General features: G+C 44.4%; 1 protein-coding gene across 2 annotated transcripts in view; it reads right to left on the bottom strand.

Moving 5' to 3' along the window:
• Nucleotides 1–26,609, bottom strand: part of dynlt2b (dynein light chain Tctex-type 2B) — a 42,564-nt gene that overhangs the window by 3,088 nt on the left and 12,867 nt on the right. The window contains exons 4-5 of one of the 2 annotated variants that reach the window (XR_005462825.1): nucleotides 2,809–2,964; nucleotides 2,044–2,107 (exon numbers count right to left, since the gene is read on the bottom strand). Coding sequence is in view for 1 of the 2 variants with exons in the window: in XM_038815826.1 (XP_038671754.1) it covers nucleotides 2,044–2,107 (64 nt within the window). In the remaining variant the exon portion in view is untranslated. The remainder of the gene's footprint in view (nucleotides 1–2,043; nucleotides 2,108–2,808; nucleotides 2,965–26,609) is intronic. The other variant, XM_038815826.1, reaches the window with a different exon arrangement.

The following is a 26,609-nucleotide window of genomic DNA, read 5'->3' as shown; positions in this document are numbered from 1 at the left end:
TACCCTATCCCCGTAACCGAGTAACCCCCACTTAACATTTTTTGGACACTAAGGGCAATTTATCATGGCCAATCCACATACCCTGTACATCTTTGGACTGTGGGAGGAAACCGGAGCACCCGGAGGGAACCCACGCAGATACGGGGAGAGCGTGCAGACTCCGCACAGACAGTGACCCAGCCGGGAATCGAACCTGGGACCCTGGAGCTGTGAAGCAACTGTGCTAACCACTATGGTATTGTGCTGACCTGCACAATGTGCAAGGGAAAAGGGAAGGGAATGGCAATGAGCCACGATGCTCTTTTGGGGAACCAGTGCAGACACAATGGACCAAATAGCCATATGCACCATAATAATCTGGGACTCCGGATACTGGGATTAGCAAAAAGTGATACTTTTTTTGACTTCAATGGGTTTTTTCTCTTTCTCAACCTCACTGCCTTTTCTCTCTCTTTCCTGCAGCCTGTTGCAATTGCGGCAAACAGAAAGATAAGAATTTCTGTATTTCAGGTCATCAACGTTCCATTATCTTTAATTGAGAAAATGAGTTGGAGCACTGCGGGTCACAGAGCAGACACCAAACACCTTTAATATAATAAAACGTCTCAGCAGGTTGCACGGGAACACAATCAAACAAAATTCGACACCTTGAGGAAATATTAGGAAAAAACTTGGTCAAAGATTTAAGTTTTAAGGAAGGGTCTGAAAGGAGGAAAGATAGATGGAGGGATTTCAGGAGAAAATTCTAGTGCTTAGGGCGCGACTGAGGCACGAGGTCGATGGTGAATGATTCAAATTGGTGAGGTGCAAGAAGTCAGAACCGTGGCAGAGAACAGGGGCTTTTAAAGATTTCTTTTTCACAGGATGTGGGCGTGTCGCTAAGCCAGCAATTTTTACCAATCCCTAATTGCCCTTAAGGTGTGGCGATCCGCCTTCTTGAACCATTGGCGTCCATGTGATGTATAAAACGCTGGTTAGGCCCCAGCTGGTGGCCACACTATAGAAAGGAAGTGATTGCACTGGAGAGGGTGCAGAGGAAGTTCACCAGGATATTGCCTGGGCTGGATCAATCCAGCTATCAAAAGAGAGTGAAAGGGTGGTGAGGCAGGAACTCTCACAACTTTTACAAAGTATTTAGATAAACACTTGAAATGTCACTGCAGACAAGGCTACGGACCAAGTGCTGGAAAATGGGATTAGATTAGATAGATCCTCGGGGCAGCATGCTGGCGCAGTGGTTAGCACTGCTGCCTCACTGCGCCAAGGACCCGGGTTCAATCCCACGCCCGGGTCACTGTCCGTGTGGAGTTTGCACATTCTCCCCGTGTCTGCGTGGGTCTCACCCCCACAACCCAAAGATGTGCAGGGTAGGTGGAATGGCCACGCTAAATTGCCCCTTAATAGGAAAAAAAAAGAATTGGGTACTCTAAATCTAATATTAAAGAAGAGATGGTGTTTGATGGTTGGAATGGACGCGATGGGTTGAAGGTCTCTTGCTGTGCTGTAAAACTCTATGTATTCACTAGCTAGTCACACGTGACGCTGTACGGTAATGCAATGGTCATGCTGCCAGACGAGTAATCCAGAGATCTGAAGTAATCGCCCAGAGAAAATACGTTCAAATCCCTCATGTTGGAGAAAATTGATAGAGATTGGCTGTTATTGGTCAACATTACATGTTATTCATGAAGGCCTCACCTTCTCAACCTTGACCCTCGCCTGAGGTGTGGTGACCCTCAGGTTAAATGATCATCAGTCGTCTCTCCCCATAAGGAGAAAGCAGCCAATGGTCGTCTGGAACTATGGTGGCTTTACCTTTTCTATCTTTACCTTACCAGTAACATTGACCATCTGGATGGCAGTAGGTGACCTATATGGTCACCTTCAGGAGAGAGAAACACAAGCGCAATTTTTTTAAAAATTCAGTTGACCGACTAAAACAAACCAAAGTGGAGATAAAACAGTTACTGGTCCAGAGTAAATCCTTTCTCCCAGACACCCCAGATCCCCAATACACAGCATTAATGCACAATGTACACTTACGTTCATATACACAGCCTGCGCAAAGTTATCCGTGTCAGCATCCCAGAAACACCTTGCAACCATTCTGAAAGGAAACAAAGACTTGTTGATATTTGGTAAAACTCACATTTATTCAGAACAAAGTCAGGGTATTCCGCACACTGAAAGGGTTGGTCAAATGAAACGGGAAAAAGAGTGGGCCTGACAGATATCGGGTTGATAATGCGAGTAAGAACCAGGCTGAATGTAGAAAATTCAGAAGAAATAAGAGAAGCAAAGAGAGAGTATAAAAGACTAGTATTAACATGAAAGGAAATTTTAAAGTCTTCCAGAAACATAGAAATAGGGGGGAGGGGGAACGGGGGACCTGGAGGCAGGAGGCATGCCTGAAGTACAAGGGAGTCAAAGGGGTATGGGTGGAATGTGGAGTTGAGGCCACATTCAGATCAGCCATTATCTTATTGATTCACAGTGTGGCTCGAGGGATGGAACAGCCACTTCTACTGCTAATTCATATGTTTATATGCACCTTGCATCTGTCCTTACCAAAGAAGATCCTGTCACAGTCATAGTGAAAGAGGAGACTGTTAAGACACATGATGAGTCAAAAATCGATAAGGAGGTTCATAGAATTTACAGAACAGGAGGCCATTCGGCCCATTGAGTCTGCACTGGCCCTTGGGATGAGCACCCTACTTAAGCCCACAACTCCACCCTATCCCTGTAACACAGTAACCCCAACATTTTGGACACTAAGGGCAATTTAGCATGGCCAATCCACCTCACCTGCACATCTTTGGCTGGCTCTACTTAAAGTTGGTAAGTCACCAGGACAGGACCAAATTCATCCAAGGATTCTGAGGCAAGTAAAGGTCAAAATTGCAGAAGCCCACAGTCCATAATTTTCCAATCCGCCTTAGATACGATGCTGGTGCTGGAGGACTGTAAATATAATAAGACCATAAGACCATAATAGCCTAGTTCAAGAAAAGGGTGCAAGAATAAGGCCAGCAACAGCAGACCAGTCAGTTTACCTCAGGAGGAAAGCTTTCGAAACAATTATCTGGACAAAGTGTCACAAAAACAGAGTAATTAAGGAAAGCCAGCACAGATTTGTTCAGGGCAATTGTTGTTTAACTAACCTAATTGGGTTCTTTCATGAAGTAACAGCGAGGGTTGATGAGGCGATGTGCTTGATGTGATCTACATCAGTCATTTTCAAAGTCAGGATTTTGGGCAGGTGTCGGGAGCCCTTGTGTGTTATATGTAGTGAAGTACTGGCAAATGAGAGTCTAAAGCCCTCAAACATCAAAGACATTTGAAGACTAAGCATGGTGAGTTCGAGGACAAACCTCTTGATTTTTTTCAACCGTTGCAATGAGACCTTAAATCATCAACTGAAGTCCATAACAGAAATGTAACCTTGAATAACAAAGCAACTGAGATCGCGAGGACCAAGCAGACTCACCTGTCACATTAAAGCTAAGTGAAAATGGTGGGTCGCAAAGGTCAACTGGCATGCGTCGCAAAGGTCGGCCAGCGTGGGTCGCGAAGGATGACCAGTTGGTAAAAATCGGTCCCGGACATCCAGAAGGTGTTTGATAAAGTACTATATATCAGGTTAATCAGCAAAATCATTCCCATGGAATAAGATGGACAGTGGTAGAGTGGTTATGGAGTAATGGTGAATAGTTGTTTATCAAACAGGAGAATTTATAGTGGGGTTCCCCAGGAGTCGGCATTGGGACCCCTGGCTGTTCTTGAAATACATTAAGAGCCTAGATTTGAGTGTAGGTGCTAATGGCACAAAACTTGCAAGTATAGTGAACTGCGAGGAGTATAGTGATAGATCTCAAGGGTACATAGACTGGCTGGTGGTATGGGCGAACTGTCAGATTACATTTTTTGCAGAGAAGTGTGAAGTGATACATTTTCATAAGAAGAACAAGGAAAGACAACGTAAAATAAAGGATATAATTCTAAAGGGGATGCGGGTGGAGGGTGGCCTGCAAATATATATGCACAAAGTATTTATTGAAGGTGGCAGAGCAGTTTGATAATAATAATAATCTTTTGTCACAAGTATGAAGTTACTGTGAAAAGCCCCTAGTCGCCACATTCCGGCGCCTGTGCGGGTAAGCCGGTATGGAAATTGAACCCACGCTGCTGGCCTCGTTCTGCATTACAAGCCAGCTGTCTAGCCCACTGAGCTAAACCGGCTGATTGAGAAAGTGGTTAATAAAGCATATGGAATCCTGGGCTTTCTAAATCAGGGCATACAGTACAAAGCAAGGAAGTTATAAGGAACCTTTACAAAACATTGGTTTGGTCTCAAGTGGAGTATTGCGTCCACTTCCAGGTATCAGACGTTAGGAAAGATGTGAAGCCATCACAGTGGCTTCAAAAAAGATTCATGAGAAAGGCTCCTGGGATGAGGAACTTCAGTTACGTCGAGAGGTTGGAAATCTGGGATTGTTCTCCTTAGAGAAGGTCGAGACAAGATTTGATAGATGCATTAAAAGTCACGAGGGATATCGACAAAGTAGACAGGAGTGGCACTGTTCCCATTGGTAGGAGTTTGAGGACCAGAGGAAACAGATTTAAAGGTGATTGGTAAAAGAACGAGAGGCAACATAAAAACGTTTTTGCGCAGCGAGTGGTTAGGATCCAGAATGCACTGCCTGAGAGTGCGGTGGAGGCAGATCCAATCGTGGATTTAGAAAGGAAATTGGAGAAGCATCTGCGGGGCTACGGAGATAGGGAGGGGAGTGAAACCAGCTGAGTGCTCTTTCTCCCACCTGGCATGGATATGAAGGGCCTCCCTCCGTGTGTGCTGTCTATAATTCTATACCCTGATGTAGTAAAACATCCCAAGGTGTGTCAGAGGAATGTAAACACATAACTGGACCATGTAAGGGGATAACAAGGCAGGTGGTCATAGAAAGAAATTTTAAGAGGTACCTCAAAGAAGAGGAGGCTTATTGCGCTGAAAGCGAAGGCCTCTCCACGGATCTCCTTTAAGATGAATTTTAAATTAAAAGCAACTTGGTCTTGGCCACGAACCTGTTCCTTCCTTCATGCTGTGTAATTTTTTTGTTCTCAGCTATTTCTCCTTTCTCTTGTCACAGCACACTCAAGAACAAAGAACAATACAGCACAGGAACAGGCCCTTCGGCCCTCCAAGCCTGCGACGATCACGTGTCCTATCTAGGCCAACCGTCTGAATCCTTCTAAACCCCATCTGTTCATGTGTCTATCCACATAAGTCCTAAAGGTCGCTAAAGTATCTGCCTCAACCACCTCACTTGGCAGTGCATTCCAGGCCACCACCACCCTCTGTGTAAAAACCTTCCCCCGCACATCTCCACTGAACCTATCCCCATCACCTTGAACTTGTGCCCCCTTGAAATTATCATTTCCACCCTGGGAAAAAGCCTCCAATTGTTCACTCTATACCTCTCATAATTTTATAAACTATCAGGCCGCCCCTCAGCCCCGTCTTTCCAGGGAGAAAAATCCCAGTTTATTCAATCTCAACTCATAGCTAATACCCTCCATACCAGGCAACATCCTGGGAAACCTTTCGTGTACTCTCTCCATATGTCCTTCTGGTAGTGTGGTGACCAGAATTGGACACAGTATTCCAAATGTGGCCTAACCAACGTTCTATATAACTGGAACATAATTTGTGAACTTTTATACCCGATGCCCCATCCGATGAAGGCAAGCATGCCATTTACTTTCTTTACCACCATTTCCACCTGTGCTGCCATTTTTAAGGACCTGTGGACCTGCCCTCTCTGCTCCTCTTCACTGAGGATGCCGCATAGGACTGATCCTCCCGATCTTAGCTAGGTTGGTGTTTGAAGGGACCAGCAGCTGGGAAAAATCACAGGTCTGCTACCCCAGATCTATCGCCCCTTAAATCGATCTACTATGAGGGCAGCGAGCCTGTGATTTTTCACAACCAGTTTCACCGCCGATCATGAATCTCTTCAGGACCACCCGAGATCTCCCCATGAGATCTACAGGCAAAATATAAAATGGAGGTTGCCTAATTTATTCTTTCGTGGGATACAAGTGCCACCAGCAAGGCCAGCATTTGTTTTCCCATCACTAATTTCCATTGAACTGAGTGGCTTGCTCAGTCAATCATATTGCCATTCGTTGTGGAGTCACATGGAAGGCCAGACCAGGCCATGATGGCAGATTTCGGGCAGCACGATGGCGCAGTGGGTTAGCACTGCTGCCTCACGGCGCCGAGGTCCCAGGTTCAATCCCGGCTCTGGGTCATTGTCCGTGTGGAGTTTGCACATTCTCCCCGTGTTTGCGTGGGTTTCGCCCCCACAACCCAAAGATGTGCAGGGTTAGGTGGATTGGCCACGCTAAAATTGACCCTTAATTGGAAAAAATCAATTGGGTACTCTAAATTTAAAAAAAAAAATGATGGCAGATTTCCTTCCCCACAAAACATTAGTAAACCAGATGGGTTTTTACAACAACCGATAATTAATTTAATAATCACCGTTACTGAAACTAGCTTTCCCAAGTTCAGATTTCATTATATTATTTAATATGTTAGAATTGCATAGAATGTAAGCATGGAAACAGGTATTTAGCCTAAATCGGACATTCTGAATTTTCCCTCTGTGTACCCGAACAGGTGCCACAATGTGGTGACTAGGGGCTTTTCACAGTAACTTCATTGCAGTGTTAATGTAAGCCTACTTGTGACAATAAAGACTATTTAAAAATTGGTGTATATACTCCACTGAGCCTTCTTCCACCCCTCTTCATTTAACTCTACCAGTATAAATTTTTCTTATTTTCCCCCTTATGTATTTATCTAGCTTCCCCTTTAAGGCTTCTATCTACTTTCATGAGCTGCTACTCATTATAAAGTGCTTCACATTACAACGCTTGTTTTTTTCTACAAATACTCTCTTCATTGCTATACTAGGACAAGTTTCAAACCAGAACCAATCTGGTGATGTTCTGCACCCATCATTTTGAGCTGATAAACAGGCATTAAAACCAGCTATGTGATGCAAGACAGCAATGCAGAATAGCAACAGAATGTGAAATATGCATTGAATTTACTGAAGAGAAAGAATTCATTGGTGACCATTCCCTGGAAGTATCCAGTGAAAAATTGTGATTAACCAGGCACATTGGTTACTTGGATACATCTTCAAGGATATTCAACAATTATTTTGAACAACGTATTTTTTAATCTTGCCAGTTGTTGCTGAATGTTAAGTCGCATTCTTGCCCAAGTCGGTGGGTTCAAGGTTCAAGTGACACCCCAGGGTCTTGAGCCCAAACTCTCGGCAGTATTGAAGGAATGATGCACTATGAGAGGTGTTGTCTTTGGATGAAATGTTCAGCTGGGGTCCCATCTATCCTCTCAGGTGGATGCACTATATCCCAGGGCACCATATGGAAGGACTGACCCTGGGACAATTTCCATCCCTCAATCCACATAATACCAGATTATCTGGTCATTATCACATTGCTGTTTGTGGGAGCTTGCTGTGCACAAATTGGCTGCTGCAATTCCAACATTACAGCAGTACGTCATTGGCTGTGGAGTGCTTTGGAATATCCTGAGAGTTTGAAGGGTGCTTTATAAATGCAGGATTTTTTTCTACTTTTGTTGGAACAGCCAGGTCACCGATTCCCAGCATTTAAAAAAAATTAATTTACGGGTATGGGCGCCGCTGGTTAGACCAGCATTTGTTGCCCATCCGTAGTTGCCCATCAGAATGTGACGGTGAGTTGCCTTCTTGAACCGCAGCAGTCCTTGAGGTGTAGGTACACCCACTGAGCTGTTAGGGAGGGGGTTCCAGGACGTTGACCCAGTGACAGTGAAGGAACGGCCGATATATTTCCAAGTCAGGGTGGTGAGTGACTTGGAGGGAAACCTCCAGGTGGTGGGGTTCCAAGGAATCTGCTGCTCTTGTCCTTCTAGATGATAGTGTTTGTGAGCTTGGAAGGTGCTGTCTCAGGCACTTTGGCTAGTTGCTGCAGTGCATCTTGTAGATGGTGCATCTGGCTGCCACTGTTAGTCAGTTGTGGAGGGTTTGAATGTTTGTGGAAGGGGGAGCAATCAAGCAGCTGCTTTGTCCGGGATGGTGTTGAGCTTCTCGAGTGTTGATGGAGCGACACTCATCCAGGTAAGCAGAGAGTATTCCATTACACTCCTAACTTGTGCCTTGTAAATGGTGGTCAGGTGGTGAGTTACTCGCCGAAGGATTCCTCGCCTTTGACCTGCCCAGGTAGTCACAGTATTAATGTGGCTAGTCCAGTTTAGGTTCTGGTCAATGGTAACCCCCGGGATGTTGATTGTGGGGATTCAGTGATGGTAATGACATTGAATGTCAAGAGACAGTGGTTAGATCCTCTCTTGTAGGAGATAGTCATTGCCTGGCATTTGTATGGTGCAAATGTAACTTGCCACTTGTCAGCCCAAGCCTGGATATTGTCCAGGTCTTGCTGCATTTGGACATGGACTGCTGGTTTAGCTCACTGAGCTAAATCGCTGGCTTTTAAAGCAGACCAAGCAGGCCAGCAGCACGGTTCGATTCCCGTACCAGCCTCCCCGGACAGGTGCCGGAATGTAGCGACTAGGGGCTTGTCACAGTAACTTCATTGAAGCCTACTCGTGACAATAAGCGATTTTCATTTCATTTCATTATCTGAGGAGTCTCGAATGGTGCTGAACATTGTGCAGTCATCCGCAAACATCCCTACTTTTGACCTTGTGATGGAAGGAAGGTCATTGATGAAGCAGCTTAAGTTGGTTGGGCGGAGGACCCTGGGGGACTCCTGGAATTTAGATGATTAACTTGCAACCACTACCAGCATCTTCCTTTGTGCCAGGAATGACTTCAATCAGTGGAGAGTTTTCCCCCCGATTCCCATTGACTCCAGTTTAGCTCGGGCTCCTTGATGCCACACTCGGTCAAATGCTGCCTTGATGTCAAGGGCAGTCACTTTCACCTCACTTCCGGCATTCAGCTCTTTTGAGAATAGGAGTGAGGATATATTGGGGAAAGTCTTTAAACGAGGAACCACATTAACATGATAATCAAACAGTAAAGCTACAACGTTGCTTCAAATTAAACAGCTGCAGTGAATAAAATCTGGAATAAAAAGCTAGCAGCACTCGTGGTGACCACAAAACTACTGAATTACCAAAAACCCATCTGGTTCAAAGATGTCCTGGAGGGAAGGAGGCCTGCTGTCCTTATCGATCCTGGCCTCGAGGTGACTCCAGGTCCGTAGCAATGTGGTCAACTCTTAACTGCTCTCCGAAAAGGCCGAGCAACCCATTATAATCTATCAGGACATCACTGATATATTGCATTCATCGATCTCACCAAGGCATTTGATCTTGTGAACAGAGGTGGTCAATTTAAACCGGAGAAAGTTGGCTGTCCGCCGATGATGCTCAGTGTTATCTCCTGTTCCCAAGATGTGATTGGAAGGTCAGCTGTGACAGGGCATCACCAGTGTCCTTCGAGATCCGCAGTGGCATCAAAGAGGTTTGTGTTCCAGCACTGACAGGCTGCATATTGTTCTCTTTGCTGTTGTCATATGTTTTTCCGGTTATCAACAGTGGGGTTTGTTTTATCAATTCAAGGGGTGTATTCATTGTAGGTTCTGCCAGCATTTATTGTCCACCCCTAAATGACCTTGAGAAGTTGGTGGTGACCTGCCTCCTTGAACAGCTGCAGTCCATGTGGTATAGGGAGTGCTGTTAGGAGGGCAGTTCCAGGATTTTGGCACAGCAACGGTGAAGGCACGGCAATATGTTTCCAAGTCAGGATGATGTGTAGCTTGGAGAGGAACATCCAGGTTGTGATGTTCCCATGTATCTGCTGCCCTTGTGCTTCTCGATGGTAGCGGTTCGTGGGTTTGGAAGATGCTGTCAAGGAGTCTCGGTGAGTTCCTGCAGTGCACCTTGTAGATGGTATACACTGCTACCACTGTGCATCAGTGCTGGAGGGAGTGAATGTTTGTGGACAGGGTGCCAATAAAGCAGGCTGCTCTGGATTGTGTTGAGCTTCTTGAGTGTTATTAGAGCTGCACTCATCCAGACAAGTGGAGAGTCTTCCATCACACTCCTGACTTATGCCTTGTAAATGGTGGACAGGCTTTGGGAAGTCAGGAGGTGAGTTACTCGCCGTAGGATTATCAGCCTCTGACCTGCTCTTGTAGCCACAATATTTATATGGCTAGTTCAGTTCAGCTTTTGGTCTACCTACATGGCAGAACCAATGGAAGGTTGCTCAAACCTGCTTCTCTGAGATCTAAGAGTAAGGTGTATGTTATTTATTTGTTCAAAGAAAAAAGGCATGGAGGAGCCCAAACTGGCTTCTTGTAAAACACGATGAGAAGTTTATTAAGGGTGTTGCTCACACAATAAAGATGGAGATCGGCCCAAAACCCACACAAACACCGTTGATGTCACTACACACCATGTGACATAGAACCAGCAAGGATATATTCCCTTCATCCCCACCACACCAGAATGTCCCTCATACAGTTGGTCAAGAACTCTACTACGCAAGCACAGAAGAGTAATCACACAGATTCCCCACACTAGAACTCCATTCTACATTTGCAACTCAAGTCTTCATGTGATGTAGGGTTTGAGGTCTGGACCTTTCCTACGAACGTCTGACAGTGTACCTGTTTGATCCACATCCAACACCTTTCCCATCACTGGATCGGTTCTTGTACAACTTTGAGTTTGACAAGAAGTCACAGGTAAACTATCCAAAAGCAAAAAATACAAAATATTGACAAAATGTTCTTCAGGATAATGCCTCACTTGTAAAGGCAATCGTGAGAAAGCATCAGCATTTGCATGCTGCTCTGACTTGTGATATTGGATATCATAAGTGTGTGCCGACAATATCAATGACGATCTTTGCAATTTACGAGCTGCCAAAGAAGATATACGTTTATAAGGCCCAAGGATGGTGGTCAAAGGTCAATGATCCATTAAAAGGGTAAAATGACGGCCATAAATGTAATGGTGGAACATTCTTTTTAATTTTTCCAATTAAGTGGCAATTTAGCATGGCCAATCCACATACCCTGCACATATAGAACATAGAACTATACAGCACAGTACAGGCCCTTCAGCCCACGATGTTGTGCCGAACTAGTCTGAAACTAAGATCAAATCAACCTACTCCCAATTATTCTAGTGCACTCCATATGCCTATCCAATAACCGCATAGATCTTTGGGTTGTGGGGGTGAGACCCACGCAGACATGAGAAGAATGTTAAATTCCACATGGACAGTGACCGGTGGCTAGGATCGAACCCAGGTCCTTGGCACCGTGAGGCAGCAGTGCTAACCACTGCACCGCCATGCCGCCCCTGTTAAAGCTTTTTTTCCTAGCTGAGCGTAATTCATTTCTGCGCGCGTAAAAGTGCATGAAGCAAATGCGATCAGTTGTTCCTCTCCTGAAGGCAGCACAGTAGCACAGCAGTTAGCACAGTTACTTCACAGCTCCAGGGTAACAGGTTCGATCCCCAGCTTGGGTCACTGTCTGTGCAGAATCTGCACGTTCTCCCCGTTTCTGCGTGGGTTTTCTCCGGGTGCTCCGGTTTCCTCCCACAGTCCAAAGATGTGCAGGTTAGGTGGGTTGGCCATGATAAATTGCTTTTAGTGTCCAAAAAAGGTTGGGTGGGGTTACTGTGTTACGGGGATAGGGTGCAGGTGTGGACTTGTGTGGGGTGCTCTTGCTAAGGGCCGGTGCAGACCCGATGGGCCGAATGACCTCCTTCTGCACTGTAAATTCTATGTCATGTCTGAGACGACAGCACCAACCCATAGGATGAGGTATCGCAACTTCATTTTTGGATTATAATGAACCAATAGCTCTGATTTCACTGAAGCTTCTTTCACTGCACTGTATTCACATTCTTCTGACCAGTGCCATGTCTGTTCAACACAATGTGTGGAAAGACTTCAATCGTGTTGCAAATTTTGGCACAAATTTACCATTATAATTGATCAATCCTAAAGACAACCTTAATTGTATCACATTTTGAGGAGGAGGTGTTTCTCGGATTGCTGACATTTTTTTGGTTCTTTGTGCAAACCGTCTTTGTGGATAATATGACCAAGGTAATTTATGGATAACTTGAAAAGGTCGCAAGTTTTCTTCTTAACTCTCAGGTTGTGGCTCTGTAACCTTTTCAGGGTAGCTTCCACATTCGTCAAGTGCCCCTGTTCACTCAAACTGGTGACGAATATGTCATCGAAACACGAGCTTTCGGAGCACTGCTCCTTCCTCAGATTCACCCGAGGAAGGAGCTGTGCTCCCAAAGCTAGTGATTTGAAACAAACCTGTTGGACTTTAACCTGGTGTTGCAAGACATCTTACTGTGCTCACCCCGGTCCAACGCCGGCATCTCCACATCATGGATCCAGTCATAGAGCCGAGTGAATCTTTGAACACCTTCTAGGACTTCTTCAGAAATTGTTGCAAATTGCTCTTTGAATACACTAATTGATTGACTGTCTCCCAGTTAAACCTAATCTTGGCCAACCACGCTCTGCCAAATAGAGCAGGAAGGTTTCCAGGTAAAGAGGCAGCTTCACCGTCTGTCCATTTGCTTCTACTTTCACCAGGATACATCCTTTTAATGGTACGACATCTTCAGTGTAAGTCCTTAGGATCACAACTGCTGGTTTTAAAGGCAGATGCTTCAGCTTTTAATGATAAATTGTCTCAGGTATTAGCGATAGCTCCGGCCCCTATCTGCGAAGCTTCTCTCATAGCAAGCTACATGGATGTGGCAATGTCTACAGCAACATAGCTACATGGATGTGGTAACGTCCACAGCAATATAGCTACATAGATGTGGCAACGTCCACAGCAACATAGCTACATAGATGTGGCAACGTCCACAGCAACATAGCTGCATAGATGTGGCAACGTCCACAGCAACATAGCTACATAGATGTGGCAACGGCCACAGCAACATAGCTACATAGATGTGGCAATGGCCACAGCAACATAGCTACATAGATGTGGCAACATCCACAGTAACATAGCTACATAGATGTGGCAACGTCCACAGCAGCTTTCTACGTTAAATCACTTACCGTAAGCACTTTCCTCTGAATTGCTTCACTGTGTAGCCCACAAACCAACCCGTCTCAAAGAATATAAAGTATTGAACGAAATCCATGATATCTAGATAATCTTCTTACCACTATAAATTGTAAAATGGTTTCACCTTCTTCCTGACTATGGCGATGGAGTCGGAACCTTTTGGAATCTTTCTGCAATCAATAATGGCTTCGGAGAGAAATGTCCTCCAACATTTTCATGAATTCACTGAAGGATTCGTCTCCTGGTTTTGCTGAAGATTCTGTAGCAGCAACAATGTTTAATGACCAACTGAGCTGAGAAATGTTGTGACCTTTAGGTCCTCCAGTGTCTGATTAACTATTGAAAACAACTGGAACCTTTCCTCGTATGAATTCCATGTTTCTTAACCTCACCAAACGTGACCACGCTGCCCATTTACGGATCCTGGCCTTGAGGGTTTACATTTCCTCCCTTCCGACTGTGTTGGAACATTTGGCACAAACAATCCCTTGGAGAAACAAGGGAATCATTCCCCTTTATGCTTGAGTATTTTGACTTTTCCACAGAGTATTGAGATGCCCATGCATAGTCAGTAGACTTGGAAATCTCCGGTCCCTGCAGCCTGTGCAGCTTCGCCATGTGCGTGGTCCCGACAGCTCAGACCCCACTCAGTTCAATGCAGGCAAGTCTTCCCCGAACGTTGGTCTTCTTACTCATAGTTTGTCAAAAGCTTTGGTTAAACATTCACATCTGCAACAGTGCTTTGCCTGACGTCTTTGTGTGAGAAGGCTGGTCCGGAGAACCTGCAATTGCTTCTGACGCCGTCCCACAATTAGTTAGCGAAAATCTTTCCGGTGATTTTTCTGCCCAAATCCGCGTCACCAGTTTTCTCTCCTGTTACATTGCTTTGTTCCCGCCAAGGTAAAAGGTATGGCGGTTCCCACACTCTGGATTCTTAAAGCATGATGAGAGGTGTATTAAGGGTGTTGCTTATACAATCAAAGTGGCAATGCCTGCTTAGACACTTTGCTGATATCACTACACATCATGTGACTGCAAGGATGTATTCCCAGATACATAATCGTGTGCTAAATCCTCAGAGTTGCTCTACGCTAATGATGTCACTGTACGGTTCCGTACTGAGGATCACCTTCAGTAACAAATGAACAGCCTCTCTCACGCCGGTAAAGTGTTAATGAACAGCCTCTCTCACGCCGGTAAAGAGTTAATGAATAGCCTCTCTCACGCCGGTAAAGAGTTAATGAATAGCCTCTCTCACGCCGGTAAAGAGTTAATGAACAGCCTCTCTCACGCCGGTAAAGAGTTAATGAATAGCCTCTCTCACGCCGGTAAAGAGTTAATGAATAGCCTCTCTCACGCCGGTAAAGAGTTAATGAACAGCCTCTCTCACGCCGGTAAAGAGTTAATGAACAGCCTCTCTCACGCCGGTAAAGAGTTTGGTTTGACCATCAGTGTCAGGAAGACAGATGTCATGGTCTTGGATCTTGACAATGTGACCCTGCAACTTCATATATCTCGGCTCTACAATCACCAGAAATGCATAACTTGATGCTGAAATTAACATATGCATCACAAAATCTGTGGCTCTTACGTCCAAACCGAATGAGTGGGAAGCAACACCAAACTGACGGAGAACAGTAAACTGCGAGTCTAACAAGCCATCATTCTCAGCGCACACCTCCCCAGTCGTGAGGCCTGGACAAGATAAGCCAGGCAGGAGAAAAGGCTCAACAGTTTCCTACTCCGCTGTCTCAGATATGTCCTCAGCATTTCGGTGCAGGACAAAGTCAACAACGGAGGTCCTGGAGCTAATTTCATCAGCATACACTCATTGCTAAGCCAATGATGTATGCACTGACATAGCCGTGTTCATAAGATGGATGCCGGCCATGTATCTAAAAACTTCTGTGTGATGAACTGGTCACTGGGTCATGACCGCCTGGGTACGATGAATGTAGGAATTTCAGATATATTGTATTATAAGTATTTGATGCAGTAAGGGTTAAGTGCCTGGGTTAGTGTGTGTGACTGCTGCAGCCATGTTTTAAGATGAGGACCTAGTTGCAATTGCAAGAATATTTTGGGAGCCAGGGGTGCAATTAAACCATCTAAAAGGCTTGGGCTAATGGAATTTTGCTTTGATGAAGGGAATTCCCTGTGGAGTTAATTGGATTTCAGCTTGGTATGGTGATGCCGTTAATGGGTGGTGCTAATGCCTTAGGCATTTAGAGAAAGCAGTAAGTTCTGTTCCAACTGAAGCTGTGTCCAGAGATCAAGCAGTTTTGCTCTGACTGCAGTTCAGTTAAAAAAGTTGAACAGTCTTTACAGCAGTGCAGACTTGTCTGAGAACAAGAGGGAGCTGAAACAAGCCAAGAAGCATGTTAGTTAGAAATACAGCCAGAGTTTCTGCTTGGGTCTGACAGGAGTCAGATCTTGACTTTAAAACAATATCAAGAGATTTCTCTTTCTTAAAGAACAGCTCTGTAAAGCAAGAATTCTAATGTGCCATTGGTGGTTAAAGTGGATTGAGAGCTGAGGTTTGTTTAAAAGGTGGGAATAAAGATATAATAAGGGTATTGTATTCACTGTATTGAGTAGTGTAGGGAAATATTGAAACCAAGTTTTGAAAATATTGCAACTGTGGTTAAGTCAAAGAAAGAATTAGTTGGGCTATAGATGAAATTACAAGCTCAGTTTATAATAATAATCATTATTATTGTCACAAGTAGGCTTACATTAACACTGCAATGAAGTTACTGTGAAAATCCCCTAGTCACCACATTCCGGCGCCTGTTCGGGTACACGGAGGGAGAATTCAGAATGTCCAAGTTACCTGCAGCACGTCTTTCGAGGCTTGTGGGAGGAAACTGGAGCATCCGGAGGAAACCCACGCAAACAAGGGGAGAACGTGTAGACTCTGCAGACAGTACCCAAGCCGGGAATCGAACGTGGCGCTGTGAAGGGAAAGTGCTAATCACTTTATACATTTGCAGTTTGGCGGTGATCCAGGCTGCAAATGTGCACAGCCAGTAAGTTAGATACCAGTGTAACTGATGGTATGCAGCACTATTCAGAAATCACAATTCAAAACTTGTAAGCCAATAGGGGCAGAGAGGGGGGCGGTACCAGAGCGTGCAGGTAAAAAGCTCTTGGTGCCTCTCTTTCTTCTTCTTTTCCACTGTTCTCTTCCTGAGAATGTGAAGCAAGGGTTAATAGCTAGAACAATCCAGAATTAATGGGACACATTAGTGGAAAGTTACAAATAAGGGAGTTATTATTGAATTTGTGAGCCGACTCATGACTGTAAGCCGAATAGCCTTGAGAAACAAGGAAGATGGCTGGATGACGGAATATGAAATGTGGGAGCCATTGATACTGTGGCTAAACACCTGTTGTTTTTGCTAGTATTGCTATATACTCATGTGCCAATACATAACCTCAAAGTCTGTAAAATCATGTATTGAAATTATGGCAAAAACAAGTTAATCATGTATCGAAACTATGGCAAAAACAAGCTATGCTTTGTAATGGGGGCAAGCTCAAGTGAATGTAAGGGACAGCCCCTTAAAAAAACATATAAAGACAGGATGTTTTGAGCAAAACTTTGGCACACTCAGAGGTGTTTCTTTGGAATACCTAGAGGGCTGCCCCGATCGCAATAAAGAATATTCTAAAGTACGAACGTGTTCGAGACCGTTTCTTCCGGACTGAGAGACAAGTGAATTAGAGACACATTCACATTTTGGTGGCAGCGGTGGGATTTCAAAGAGTCTCCGCTGGGACTGGCGGCATAAGCAACTGATCAAGTTCGGGAGCGAAGGAGGAATTGGGCCACCATTGTGAGTAAAGCTTTTGCCACTTTGGTATTCCCCTCCGCTGTACCGTCCACGATTCGGCCCCGCTGTCAGCGCTCAGGGACGCTCCTACGAAATCCACGTCAGTCCGGCGAACCCGTTTAAGGGAGGGAGTGTGACCCCTACAGTAATAGTCACTAGGCATAGTCAGGGACTAGTGCTTTAAGGGAGGGAGTGTGACCCCTACAGTAATAGTCACTAGGCATAGTCAGGGACTAGTGCTTTAAAGGGAGGGAGTGTGACCCCTACAGTAATAGCTACAGAAGAGATTTCGGCATCATGATCCTTGCTTTTGTTTAAAAGTGCCCCCGCGATAAGAGGCTTTAGAAGGGTGCGTGATCAACCCTAAGTTAAAAATATAACAAGGACGTTATAACCTTGTAGTTAGATAGGCTTGCAGGCACGGATGAGCCTGCCTGAATTGGGCAACGGAGCAGGATAACTCCGTTTAAATTCATGATTGAATAAAGTGGTCCAGGACCATTTCGCCAAATAAACAATAATCGCAAGGATCATTAACTGTGTTAGAGATGGGTAATACAACCTCTGATAGTGGAAGCGCGCTTCAAACCTTGTGTGAACAATATCCGGAATATTCCAAGCAACTGAGACAATTGTCAGGAGAATTGCATAAAAATTTAGAAGAAAAATGGCCACTGGGGGAAAACTAATGCATTAAAATTGGGTATAAAATTGACAGAGAAAGAAATAGTTAAAACAGCCAAGGTCTTAAAAAAAAGGAAGGCACATATGGGAAAAGAACCAAGACATTAGGCTATCCGCCTTGAATCTGTATATTAATCCATGTGAGTTTAAGCTTAAGTGGGATAAGGTGCTGTCAGGGACTGCGGAGTCCCCAGATCTTACCTCCCAGAATTCTGACATAATAAACTGCTTTGTTACTGATACTCAGGCCTTCGTGTGAATATTTTCACCCCTAACATTTAGTGTAAGTCTGGAAGGCTGAGCTGGACGCCGCTCGAGCCGGTGGACAAGGCGAGTAGTCAAACCTTTGACCGCCAAAACTTAGAATCACTTGGCAAGGCGGACAGACGGTGAGGTAACATCCAATAAGTCTGGTATCAAGGCCAAATGAGTAAAAAAAGTCAGTAAAAATTTTTTTTTTTGGTTTTTGAAGAGCAAAATACTCTGTGGTAAAAAAAACAATGATCAAAGATGGGTGTAATTTCTGTGGAACAGAGAAAAATGGTGAGATACACAGAAGTAAAGACAAGACAAATAAAGTTAGAAGCACAAATGACATAAATCAAACCTTCACACCATTTGTAAGACAGGCTGGTTTAAAGGAATTGAGCTCTAACTCCTTTAAGCATGTCAATAAAGCGAGTAAACATAGCAGCAGTAGATTCTGCAAACTAGCAAAAGACATCACAAAACTGCCAACAATTACGGCTAACGACTGTCCCGGAATGTCGCAAGGAGAGAAAAAAAATCAAATTAAGTGAAGTCCAAAAGATCAGAAAGGGGCTAAAACACTCAATTAGTTTTGTTCAGGAATATCTGAGGATGACTAACTCCCCCTCCCAAAATGTAAAAATGGGGAGGAAAATCAATACAAGATTACGGTTAGAAACTTAAGAATGGATACATGTCGAGAATAACTTCAGATCGTTTCAAGCCATCCAGATAAATTCAGCAGTAATTCAACTCATTTGAAATTTAAAAAAAATAAACATCCAGTAATGTCTCTTTCCAAAAACCGGTTAAATAGCGAACATTGAAAGAAAGGATGGGTAATGTCTAAGGTCACATAGCGGACGGAGATGGCATCATGCCACGTTCTCCACCACTTTCGATTCTGTACAAAAATTTAACCATTTCAGCAAGCAGGTCATCTGCACAAAGAAATATACATCTCTAAGAATAGCTAATGCCTCTAAAATTAATCAGTGGAAATTGACTTAAATGGAATAACACAGATAAAGTTTTCAAAGGAGAATGAAAAATTTTGTTCAGTATTTTAATTGAGCTCCATTTTAGAGAAAGAGTGAGAGGGTTAGAGAGAGAGAGAGCCAGAGAGGGACTGATAGAGACAGCAAAAGTTGAGACACCGAAAGAGAGCGAGTCAGGGAGAGACAGAGAAGGGGAGGGGTAGTTAGATAAAGAGAAAGAGCAACAAGAGTTCCAGAGACAGACAGTTACGTAGAGAGACAGACAGAGAGAGAGAGAGAGTTTTAGGCATCTATAGAGAGGGAGTTTTAGGCATTTAAACTTTGTTCTGAACTATTCACTATCTCTGTATTCAGACTTTGACTTCAGACCTTGACTTTTTACGTGCTGCGATTATTTGAAAGCTTCAAATTGTCTACGCATTGTCTTTAAAGATTATAGTTTGAGTACAGTTAACAATTTTTTCTTTTCAAAGGCTACCATTGGCATTTCCAGGGTAATTTTGATACACAAGGAATTTTAATCAGGGTGCAAAATCACGTATGTAAGAATAAGAAAATATTAGTTTTATGGTGTTCAGTGGAGGTTAGGATAGTTGAAATACATATGATAAATATGATCAAGCCGGTGTTTCATTAGTTCAGAGTTAAAACTTCCCTGACACAAATAATCATCAGTAGGGTGAAACTAACCTGTCTCACAACGCAGATGTTTTAATTATGAAATTGCAGAATTACTTATAAACAACAGATGGGGAAATGAAATATGTCCATGATCAACGCAAAATTGGTTCACTCAGAGTTTCAACAACATATTGTGTTTGCTGAAAGACTTGATAACGGGAATTTGGCAGCACTCCAACTTTTACTCCCAGTCCATTTGAGTGAAAAATATAAAAACAAGTTTAGAGATGCGAATGGCATCATTCCAATTTATCCACCCACTATACGCCCCTTTTTGTCTCTGCAAGACAATTAACCCTTTCAACAAGCTTTTGTGTGTAATCCAGAAGATGTCTTGACACTCCCATGCTGGTTTGCCTGGGCTCTGGTCCTTTTAATTCTGATAAAGTAATGAACAGTCCACACAGCTGAAGATGCATTTTAATTGGAACTTACAAATCTTAAGTTTTGAATTTTCACCCTCTTAACGACCCAGACCTGACCATGTTCACAGATGGAAGTGCTTCCATCGGTGAAAGGGGGGAGCGGTTATCAGGATATGCTATAATCAACCAGGGTGGGGAGACAGTAGAATCAGCAGCATTTGAAACTCCATTCTCGGCCCAGCAAGCAGAATTGTTCGCACTAATACGTGCATGCGCACCAGGAGCAGGCAAAAAAGTAAATATTTATACAGACTCCAGATATGCCTTTGGAGTCGTACACGATTTTGGACAATTATGGAAGAACAGAGGATTCTTAACATCCTCTGGCACCCCAATTTCCCATCAGCAGCTAGTAACCCAATTACTCCAAGCTCTTATGTTCCCAGAAAAGGTAGCAGTGATAAAGTGCCCATACGAAAGGAAAAATTCCAGTAGATGAAGGAAATAGGCAGGCAGACCACCAAGCAAAAGAAGCCTCCCATTCAAAGGAAATGGTGGTGCCCAAAATGATGAGCCAGACTAAAAGCTCAAAAGACAAGTCTCCCTCTAAAAAACCTATGCCGACCATTACTGACGTAATCCAGCTACAGGAGGACGCTCCTGCTAGCGATAAAATGTTATGGGAAGAATTGGAATGTACATATGATAAAGAAAGTAAGCTGTGGGTCACCCCAGCAGGGCAGACATGTATGCCCGATGCTTTGGCAGCCTGGGTGACCGAATGTGTACACTTTGCAACTCACTCTGGTGCTCGCGCTACAGGTGATATATTGTTAAAAACCTGGTGGCATCCCAGACTGCAGGAGATAGCCTAACGAATTATCAGTCACTGCTTGATATGTCAGCAGTATAACCCTGGGAAGGCAGTGCCCTGTGAGCAGGGGAAAACACCATTACCCGAGGGTCCCTTTGAGACCCTGCAACTGGACTACATTGAGTTGGAAAGATGCCAGTGTTATAAGCATGTATTAGTGATTGTTGATGTGTTTAGTAAATGGATAGAGGCCTATCCTACTGTAGATAATAAGGCTTCAACTGTAGTAAAAGTTCTTATGCATGAAATTGTACCAAGATTTGGAATTCCCTATCGTTTAAGCTCTGATAATGGACCTCACTTTGTGGGACAGATTAATAAAGAATTCTGCACTCAACTGGGAATTAAACAGCAGTTACACTGCACCTACAGACCCCAGGCAGCTGGGAAAGTGGAAAGAGCTAACCAGACTTTAAAGACTAAGCTTTTTAAATTACAAGCTGAGACTGGAGCCACTTGGTTCAAACTATTACCTACTGCACTCCGCACTCCATGGGATTGTGAGATTCCCCAAAAGGTCCAGTTCCACCACATGACTACAGAAATGGCTAATTACATAATAGCCTTGACTAAAGTATTAAAGAGTCTCCACTTACGAGTACATGCCACGCAAGAGGAAGTGCCACCCTTAGCTAGCTCCGATATTGTACAACCAGGAGATCATGTGATGATCTGCAATTGGACACGGAGGGGGTTGGAACCACGTTGGGAAGGACCGTTCCAAGTTCTCCTAACCACCCCCACGGCAGTCAAAGTTGAAGGACGCAATGAGTGGATTCACACCCACCACTGTAAGCTAGTGAAGTTTTCGTGATTATTAACTCTCGTTTTAAGTTTTAGGTACATACGACCTTACTCGGAATAGGAGCAGGACCCCACGATGAAGCTGCTCTTTTTACTAGTGATCCTCGCCAGCGCCATCCAGTTTACATTCACTAGCGACCGGCGATGTAGACCCGGCGGACGAATTCTGCACCTTTGTCGTGAGGACACCTTTAGCTGTGCCAACAGCACCACAGATGAGACCTTGTGGACGCCGACCCCGGTAGATACCTGCACCACCATCATTCATCAAGACGAGCAGAAGCCTCGGTTCCTGACTACCCGCAGATCCCTGACCTGCGATCGCTACGCTTGCCGGTGGGACTACCGGTGTACGAGGGAAAGGCAAGCCACGAGTTCCTGAATGTAAAACTATTCATACTCACCCACCTACCAGGAGGAAGCGGGCAACGCACCATGTGACTGTGAATTAATTCCTGTTTATGTCTTATACTTATGCAAAGAAATTGAATGTCTCCTCTTGTTGGGTATGTACGCATGTTCCTAGCCATGCCCATGGGTATATTCCTTTGGTCCCTCATTCCTATTTGATCGAGGAGGTCGCAGAATGGGCTCTGCGACGTAATCGCACCGATCCTGATAATGATACACAAGATATGATAGACTGGCGATCGGCCGGGTTCAATATGAACAGGTTTAAAGGATGGTGGTGGCCAAAATTTACTGTAACCCGTCAGCCGCCCTACCTGATCCTCCCCAAGTATGCTAAATTTCCAAAAGGCAGTATATGTTTTAAAAAGGATCATGCCAATGGGACCCACCCGGTAGGTACCAGCCAATGTAACCAGACCTTGATTTGGCAACCACCCATAACTAATCTTACACAAAAAGGCTTGTTCACCTTTAATTGGTCAGTAATAGAAAACAGTACAAGTGGCGGCCCCTGGAGGGGGGAGCCGACTAGAATCATGATGACGGATGCCAAGGGGAACTTGACCTCGTACAATGATACCTATTTTATATGCGGACATAAAGCATATCCCTGGTTGCCGGAAAATTGGTCGGGTTCTTGCTTTATGGGCTTTGTAGTCCTTGGCATCACCCATAATACAGACCTATCCAAACATCCCCATGCCCGAACCACTAGGTCCCTTCTGCCTTGGGAGGTGATAGCTACTGTCCTTTGGCCGCAGTTCGGCAGTATTAGAGCTCCGGGATATATTGGAGCAGGTGGCTAATGATACCTCGGAAGGACTCAGTGAGCTCAACACAGAGTTAGTAGCTGTTCGGATGGTTGCCTTACAGAACCGCATGGCTCTAGACTACCTCCTCGCCAGCGAGGGAGGTGCATGTGCTGTAGTGGGTTCTGAGTGCTGTACTTATATCCCTGATAGCTCGGAGAACATTACTCACCTAGTGGACCACATTAGGGATGGGGTAAAGAGGCTCCGCCAGTCCTCCTCGAACGACTGGTGGGGAGGGCTGTGGTCTAGTTCCTGGACCACCTATCTGTTTCATGGATTTATTATCTTTATCGTTATTTGCCTTTTGCTATGTATCATTGTAACCTGTGTTAAATGCTTTTGTAATCATTTAGGCGCCTCTGTGATGCCACAGATGCTGCAGCGGCTTTCCCAGTTAGACAAGGAGGACTTAGTAGATGCCGGAAATGTGTACGAGGACATTGGACCAAAGGATGATTTCCCGGAGGAATTCCTCAGACTCTCAAGGATAAGTCCCTGAGGGCTGTGTGATCATGGAATGATCACAGGGGGGAATGAGAATGTGAAGCAAGGGTTAATGGCTAGAACAATCCAGAATTAATGGGACACATTAATGGAAAGTTACAAATAAGGGAGTTATTATTGAATTCGTGAGCCGACTCATGACTGTAAGCCGAATAGTCTTGAGAAACAAGGAAGGTGGCTGGATGACGGAATATGAAATGTGGGAGCCATTGATACTGTGGCTAAACACCTGTTGTTTTTGCTAGTATTGCTATATACTCATGTGCCAATAGATAACCTCAAAGTCTGTAAAATCATGTATTGAAATTATGGCAAAAACAAGTTAATCATGTATCGAAACTATGGCAAAAACAAGCTATGCTTTGTAATGGGGGCAAGCTCAAGTGAATGTAAGGGACAGCCCCTTAAAAAAACATATAAAGACAGGATGTTTTGAGCAAAACTTTGGCACACTCAGAGGTGTTTCTTTGGAATACCTAGAGGGCTGCCCCGATCGCAATAAAGAATATTCTAAAGTACGAACGTGTTCGAGACCGTTTCTTCCGGACTGAGAGACAAGTGAATTAGAGACACATTCACATTCCTTTTGCCCTGCTGAGCTTTCGTTTATTTTTTTTTTGTATTTTGAAAGTTCACTGACCAAGTTTTGCAATAAACTCAATCTCAAACTACCACCGGACTCCGTCTTTTATTGGAAAATAAGAGATGCTACAAGTAGGATCCCTATATTTTCTGGTTTGACGTTAAAGATTTTAATTGTTTTAGTAATAAAGTTTGTTTTAATATACCATATCCCGATTTCTTTGTGCACTCAAGCCTTGGCGAAGTAACCTTTCCTCACAGTCTTACAAAATTAAACTAAAATATTGGGGCTTCTGACCAGTATCCTAGCCACTGTTGGAGACTGGCCCGAGATTGTGATATGGATGTCTACACCTCTGTTATGAGGACACCTGCAAGTACAATATGAAGGTACGGATATTGACACTGACAATTCGAAGTCGATCGCTGGCGGCTGTGACCTCCGGAAGTCAACTGTTTGGAAGGACTTTGGAAGAGGTAAACAGAAATGAAAAGCCCAGTTTGCCGAGAGGAGGGCCCAGACAAAACAGTTGCTTGTGAGAAATTATACTTTATGAAGTTATGACTTGAATGGTGTCACAAAGGCTGAATTCAAGGAGTTTTCTGCTTCAAAGGAATAGTTAACAGCACTGAGCTCAGCAGTCTGAACTTAGCATGACATCTTATCTTCAAATAAACCATGTATTGCTTTAATTGATCTGCACCAGGGGAAAACTTTATTTTCTGATATCTTTGGGAGCTGGGTTAAAATATGTTGACAAGAGAATGGGACTTTGTTTATGTCTTCTTTGTATCTGGAAGAAACGTATTATTTTTTGTAATGTAATGTAAATTTTGAGGCCCGGGGAAAAGAGATGAATACTTGTTTTCAGTTTATTTGGCTCGAGTTACAAATGTGCGGGTGACATAAGATGATTTGCACGCTATAGTCAATAGGAGGGAGAATTTGGACCATATCCCGAAAAAGGACGAATGAGAGACTGGGAGATAGAAGTTGAGAAACCGTAGTCCTTGTTGACACATGGCTTCATGGGGAATGATACTTCAGAACACAGTTCAACGACAAATAGAGAGACACTGACTGTGCTAACAACACCAAGAATTCCTAGGTTTTTGAAAGATGAGAAACTTCTATGTTGTTTTCATTACTTCTTAAGTATATGTAAACACTTGCTTAATAAATTCATAGAACATAGTAACATAGAATTTACAGTGCAGAAGGAGATAATCCGGCCCATCGAGCCTGCACCGGCTCTTAGAAAGAGCACCCTACCCAAGGTCAACATCTCCACCCTATCCCCATAACCCAGTAACCCCACCCAGCACTAAGGGCACTTTATCACGGCCAATCCACCTAACCTTCACATCTTTGGACTGTGGGAGGAAACCGGAGCACCCGGAGGAAACCCACGCACACACGGGGGGGGGGGGGGGGGGGGGGGGGGGGGGGGGGGTGTTTGTGCATAGAACAGTAGAGCACAGAACAGGCCTTTCGGCCCTTGATGTTTTGCCCAGCATTGTCTGAAACCAAGATCAAGCTATCCCACTCCCTGTCATTCTGGTGTGCTCCATGTGCCGATCCAATAATCGCTTGAAAGTTCCTAAAGTGTCCGACTCCACTATCACAGCAGGCAGTCCATTCCACACCCTAACCACTCTCTGAGTAAAGAACCTACCTCGGACATCCCTCCGATATCTCCCACCCTGAACCTTATAGTTATGCCCCCTTGTAACAGCTACATCCACCTGAGGAAATAGTCTCTGAACATCCACTCTATCTATCCCCCTCATCATCTTATAAACCTCTATTAAGTCGCCTCTCATCCTCCTCCGCTCCACAAAGAGAAAAGCCCTAGCTCCCTCAACTTTTCCTCATAAGACCTATCCTGAAAACCAGGCAGCATCCTGGTAAATCTCCTTTTCACCCTTTCCAATGCTTCCACATCCTTCCTATAATGAGGTGACCAGAACTGCACACAATACTCCAAATGTGGTCTGACCAGGGTCATGTATAGTTGAAGCATAACCCCGCAGCTCATAAACTCAAGCCCCCTGTTAATAAACGCTCTGATGTGGAGATGCCGGCGTTCGACTGGGATGAGCACAGTAAGAAGTCTTACAACACCAGGTTTGAAACAACAGGTTTGTTTCAAACACTAGCTTTCGGAGCACTGCTCCTTCCTCAGGTGAATGAATGCTAACACACAAGAAGCCTTCTTCACGGCTCTATCCACTTGAGTGGCAACCTTCAGAGATCTGTGGACATGAATCCCAAGATCTCTTTGTTCCTCCATATTCCTCAGAGCCCTGCCATTGACCCTGTAATCCACATTCAATTTTTTTCTACCAAAATGAATCACCTCGCACTTATCAGGGTTAAACTCCATCTGACATTTTTCGGCCCAGCTCTGCATCCTATCAATGTCCCTTTGCAGCCAACAACAGCCCTCCATCTCATCCACTACTCCACCAATCTTGGTGTCATCAGCAAATTTACTGACCCACCCTTCATCCCCTCCTCCAAGTCATTGATAAAAATCACAAATAGCAGAGGACCCAGCACTGATCCCTGTGGTACACCGCTGGTAACTGGTCTCCAGTCTGAAAATTTTCCATCCACCACCCTCTGTGTTCTGTGTGAT

The sequence above is a fragment of the Scyliorhinus canicula genome, chromosome 13 (genome assembly GCF_902713615.1).
Source record: "Scyliorhinus canicula chromosome 13, sScyCan1.1, whole genome shotgun sequence".
In the NCBI taxonomy this organism is placed as follows: domain Eukaryota; kingdom Metazoa; phylum Chordata; class Chondrichthyes; order Carcharhiniformes; family Scyliorhinidae; genus Scyliorhinus; species Scyliorhinus canicula.
Note: the sequence above shows the minus strand (reverse complement) of the source record. Positions and strands in the feature narration are given on the sequence as shown.